Source organism: Erigeron canadensis, chromosome 9, assembly GCF_010389155.1.
Source record: "Erigeron canadensis isolate Cc75 chromosome 9, C_canadensis_v1, whole genome shotgun sequence".
NCBI lineage: Eukaryota > Viridiplantae > Streptophyta > Magnoliopsida > Asterales > Asteraceae > Erigeron > Erigeron canadensis.
The window spans coordinates 7,767,738-7,773,556 of record NC_057769.1 but is presented as its reverse complement, the minus strand read 5'-3'; the positions used below and the strand labels follow the sequence as shown (position 1 = coordinate 7,773,556).

Genomic DNA, 5,819 nt, shown 5'->3' with positions numbered 1-5,819 from the left:
AATAACTTATTATAATTAATATAAATAATAGTATTTGAAGAATTGAGAAAGGAAAATAGACAATCTATTAATGAAAAAACGATCAATCAAATAATGTTATAATATCTTTTGTATTAATAAGCTAAGAGTTGGAGTTTAAGTCTAAGTCTAATAAGGAAATTGAATTTTTATACAACTAAAAAAACTAATTTAACAAAATTAATTAATTAAAAAGACACATGTCGATCAAATATTACGCCACGTGTCGTTTCAAGAATATGTCAATCCTGCTTTAGTTTATTGGTAGATTACTTAGTTTTTATTATTTGGCCTCCGAATAAAAAATAAAAAATGTTTCAATAAAATATAATGTACAACCGAACAAATGAAAAATAGACAAAGGTATGTTATAAAAAGTCTTTGCCATTATCCTCATCTCTATATTTGCATTCTTGTACGTCTATGTGAAAGCAATTTTAGAACGATTAAACTAGGATTTAGTATGTTGGAATGCAACAAACTATGCTCAAAAAGTTATAGTGTGCATGAACTAACGTTTTTTTTATTGTATGCATAAACGTAATAAAAAAGTTTATATCATGCAACTTTTTGTGACCGACCAATAAAAACCTTACACGTGGCCGGTTCAAAAAAAAATTACACGTGGCAGCTCATACAGGCTGCCACGTATACACATTGCATGATTTGAACATTTTTACTAAGTTTATGCATACAATAGAAAAAAATGTTAGTTTGTACACACTATAACCTTTTGGGCATAACTTGTTACATTCTGGCGCACTAATCCCATTAAACTATTCAAATACATATTATGAGTCATTTATGTAACAATTAAAAGTTACGACAACTCCATTCTAGAGAAAACAATTTTTGACTCATCGATTCTGTTAAATTAGGTTTCACTTGCGGGGTAAAAATCCCTTTTCACCGGATTTTATTATATATATAAAAATATAATAATAATAAACCACCGACACTTAACTTAACAGTCTTCAATCATCCACTGTATCTTTCCATTTCCACCTGTTCTTAAACAAAACAATTTTATTTTTTATTTTTTATTCTTCTATTCAATAAAAAAAAATTAGCAAATTTTATTGTTTCAAGTAACCTAAAAGAAATCCATTTTCTTGAACTTTGCTTTACAAATCAATAAAGTTATTAATATATACATATATATTTTATATTTTATATGTATCTATATCTATAAGTTGTAATCATACACACACCCCACTGGACATTGATTGTGACATCACTATAGAAAGATTGTTATTGTTAGTATTTCACATCATTCATTTACATATATATATATTTATATGTATATATGTATGTATAAATAAATCAAAAAGAAATAATTTTTATCTTCCAGTTGCTGCTAATGTAGAAGAATATTTTCTTGAATTTGTGACTGTGGCTGCCATGGATGATGATGATGCTTTAAGAACCTCAGCTGTAAGTTAAGCTACATATATATAGATATATACCATGCCCAGTATGTGTGTTTTTTACTTTCATTTGGGTTTTTCTTTTTTTCTTTTTTATTACTTAATAATCTGGATTTTAATAGGCTAAATTTAAAAAAAGTTATTTTTTTTTATCCTTGGATCTAGTTAATTAGCATAAAGTTTGGATTTTTATTTGTGGGTTTGTTAAAGTAGAGTGTATTTGTTCTTGGGTTTTGAATATTTATTCAAATTGAACTTATAGAATAGCTTCAAGCCTAGTTTCTTGGACAGATCTTAATGGAATTTGTGGGTGGATTTTGTGTGTGTATGTGGGGGGAGGGGGGGAGGGGGACAAGTTTATTCATTTAGCTAAAAGAAAACAGATTTGACCTTGAAGAAAGGAATGGCAAAAAGAAGGGATGTAGGTTTAGAGCTACAAATGAATCATTTATTAGTGTTGATGTCTCTTTGATTTGTGTTTTGATTCTAAATCTAAGTGCGTTTTAGTATCTCGTATCGTTTCTTTTGGATTTGATTTTGATCTTCTTAAAGGGATGTATGGAGAGTCTGGATGGTCTAGAGAGCATATATCGAACAAAGTTCGACAACTTACGGATTTTAAGTTTATGATTTCTTTTGGCCTACAGTTATATAATGCGTTCATCGTTAAAGTTTAAATCCCTTGCCGACTCTTTGCAGTTACGTTACTAAACATGGCCATTTTCTTTGTCTTATTGCTTAGATGTATCAATTGTTAAAAGCGATGTGCATTGCTATAGAGTTAGGCTGGTTGGTGTTTTTGTATGTGCTTGACTTTGTTATTGTTTGTATATGTTCTTTTTGGAACCTAATGGTTATGTCATTAACAGATACCCTATGTGGATATTAAGAAACTTGACTAATTATGTTACAGATCATTAAACAAAAAAAAAGGTTCTGTGGTCCACTTACTAAGGCTATGTTTATGTGCATTGGAGATGTAAGATTCAAGGAATCTGACGTCTCTAATGCTAAGCATAATGGAACATTTATAGTCTCGAATATGGATAGAGTCTTATTAAGGAATTTATTTAATTAATTAACTCCTAACTAGTGACCAAGGTTGGGTGATGGAGGTGCTTGAAGATGTTAGTATAGTTTAGGATAATAGGATTCCTCGTCTCCAAAAGAAATTTCAAAAATTCACCTTTTCTGACTTTTCCACGTATCCCAACTAGAGGTGGCAATATCAACTTCCTTACCACTGGATTGTGTTGTATCTCATATGGGTCAAATCAAGAAAATTATTTAAAAGGGGAACAAGCATAAACTTCTAAATCTGATTGTTGGGTTGATAAAGTTGCCTGTGCAAATTTAAGTTTGGCGGCCTATACAGTAATTCATGAACACTTCTCTTTTTCGATGCAGCTTTCCCTTGACATGGAATCTTTAGGGCTTGACAGCGACACCCCAGGTTTGAAAACATACCGTAATCTGGGGCTTAAAGAAACTTTTAAGCAAAATCATGGAAACCCGAAAGTTCTATCACTTCTTTCTTCACTTCTGGAGAGATCTGTCCAAATGAATGAAACGATACTTGAGACCACACAAACTAAGGATGTTCTGACAATTTTTCATGGTTCAAGAGCACCAGCTCTTACCATTAAAGAGTACATCGATCGTATTTTCAAGTACTCGCGTTGCAGCCCGTCATGTTTTGTTGTTGCACGGGTGTACATGGATCGGTTTATTCAGTACGGAAATGTCAATTTGACGTCTCTTAGTGTTCATCGCCTTCTCATAACCAGTATAATGCTTGCTGCTAAGTTCATTGACGATGCGTAAGTGTTTTTCATAGTTTAATCTTTCTGTGGGTTATATTATATTTTAGATGCTCCATTTTAAAGATTATGTTACGACTTCGAGAATGGGAATTAGAAGGTTAATTGCACTAATTAATAAAAGTCCGGAATGCTTACGTTTACGTTTAATATGTAAAAGTAGTTTTGCTGAAGCATTTCCCCATTTACTTCTCAAGACCTACTTCATCTTGGCCATAAATAGTCCATCTTTAAGCTTGCAGCACATCAAGAACCCCTGATAAAGGTCAATCGAGTCAAGTCATAACAAGTACTTTTCTTGTCTGTCCAACTAGGTTTGGTCGACTAGAAACGTGTTTTGTCAAGAAACTTTTATTTTTAATAATCTATCGTGTCTAACATAATTACGGTTCAGGTAGAAAGGGTTCTTATCATTCTAAGTATGGGAAGGATGATGCCCCTACTTTTTACTTAAAACTTAATTAAGGCCGCCCAGGTGCATCAAATGGTAAAGAAAAGGCACATCATCCTTCCTACACTTCTTAGCTTATGAAGCTTTCCGCCAGAATCGTATAATAGTCCAAGTTTTGGAATTAAGCATGAGTTTTTATGAATAAAGAAAAAACCATACTATCGGCAACTTCTGATATAGTATGCTTCGTTTAATATATTTTCTTGTAAGCTGATTTGACCCGATAAAGATGCTACATTATGATACGTGGGGAATAGGTTAACAAGATATAAGGATTTTAGAACAGAGAACAATGGATATGACTTGGATAAAGTTGCCACCACCAAGCCTAACAATCTGATTGAATCTAGGATAAAGTACTTAAACACCACCAAGATTAATTAGATTGGCGAAAGAAGATGTTAATAGTGATAAAGCAGCAGCACCACACTAAAAACAGTCAAACTATCGACTCCTTTTTAGAGTGAAACACTCAAGAAAAGCTTCACAAGCTGTTGTATATTCCAAAACTGATGAAAACTACAACTGGGAAGCCTTAATATATAGGCTAGATATTAGAGTAGTTCCCAAAGCAAACATTTAAAACTTACTTGGGAAGATATAATAATACTTAAAAATTAAAGAAAAACATTAATAGATAATTAATACTCATTAGTAGGTTCATTGACTGTAGACTTAGGTGGGTTTTGGTCTGACTTATGGGCTGTTGGGTTGCCATGTGATCAGGTTCTCCTCTCCAGCAGCTTTAAACCCAAATACTCCGTCTATATCAAAATCTGACTCGTTGCAAGTCCGGGTCATTAAGTGGGTCTGTCTTAGACTAACAAAATACTCAAATGCACCCGCATTACATTACATCATAACCTGAAGTCACTCATTCATACATAGGTGATTCTATATTCCCTGTGCTGAAATAAAACACAAATTGTAGTATGTTTTTGCCCATTGTATTTATTAAAGCATTTACTTTTGTTTCTACTTTCAGATTTTACAACAATGCATATTACGCAAAAGTGGGAGGAGTAACAACAGCGGAGTTAAACAGATTGGAGATGAAGTTCTTATTCGGCCTGGACTTCCGACTCCATGTAAGCCTTCGTACCTTTGGTAGGTATTGTTCCGAACTGGAAAAGGAAGTTCCTTTTGAACTTCAAGTGGAAAGACCACCACGTATGATCCACGCCCCATGTGGACTTAAAAAGACCTGGTCGAGCACCGATGACTCGAGTTCTTATTCTACAACGGAAATACATATAGTATAGGTAGGATTTAAGTTTGCAAACCCTTCAGAAGCAGTGTTTTTGGCAGCTGTTGATTGTTTTGAAACTGAGGGGTTAGAAATAAAAAAGGCAGGATTCATATGCACAGAATTGCAGGAAAGATTTGAATTTTATTTTATTAGAGTGATGTTTTGTTGTGAAAATAGAAATATGAATGAAGTTTGTTGTTTCTGTAGAGAGATGTGAAAGAATAGGCATTTGACAGTAACTAAAGCAGTCAAGCTGTAAACAATGGCGAACAGACGAACAAAATCGATTCTAGTCTACCAAGTTGCTCAGTCCAAGTCTTGAAATACAAGACTTGTTCAGTTTGATTGTCCCGGCTGGGTCTTTCCTCTTTTTTTTAGGTTTTAGTGTATCTTTAAAATTTGTATTGTTAACTAATTTGAAATTGTTTTAAAATAAAAGCCACTTTTTGGATTTTAAAGACAAAGTCTTCAACAATTTGATCTGATGCAAGATATAAGATCTACTAGCACAGTACCCGTGTGATGGTGACGGTTACTGGTGATGATGGTGGTGGCTGGTATAAGTAATTGTTGTAAAAGTAATTATCTATAGGGGTGGTGAAGATATTTTAGAAGATAATGAATTTGTGGTGTATTTCGTTAAGGATAAAATGGTCATTTTACGTTTAAATTAAGGGGTTTATTAAGGATATTTAAGTCAATTCATAACTAACTCTTTTCTAAAATGAAGGGAGGGAAGTTTTTATAAAGAAGTAAAGATATATATACCACATATAAGTTTCATAAATGGGGTTGGTGACCATTGGTAAGGTACTTGACCTTAAGGGATCCATCTGGGTTCGAGTCTCACTTTC

The 5,819-nt window shown here is 33.0% G+C and overlaps 1 protein-coding gene across 2 annotated transcripts; it reads left to right on the top strand.

Annotated features, from left to right (window-relative positions):
• The first annotated feature begins 1,267 nt into the window (after positions 1-1,267).
• On the top strand, positions 1,268-5,608 carry LOC122581550 (cyclin-P3-1-like). 2 transcript variants are annotated; one of them, XM_043753782.1, is made up of 4 exons: positions 1,268-1,452; positions 2,853-3,265; positions 4,702-4,804; positions 5,173-5,608. In XM_043753782.1, the coding sequence occupies exons 1-4, from the start codon at positions 1,420-1,422 to the stop codon at positions 5,188-5,190; spliced, it is 567 nt and encodes a 188-aa protein (XP_043609717.1). In that variant the 5' UTR covers positions 1,268-1,419; the 3' UTR covers positions 5,191-5,608. The 2 variants fall into 2 exon arrangements, with proteins under 2 accessions (XP_043609717.1, XP_043609716.1); XM_043753781.1 differs by lacking the exon at positions 5,173-5,608 and having other exon boundaries at positions 1,281-1,452; positions 4,702-5,171.
• The last annotated feature ends 211 nt before the right edge of the window (positions 5,609-5,819 follow it).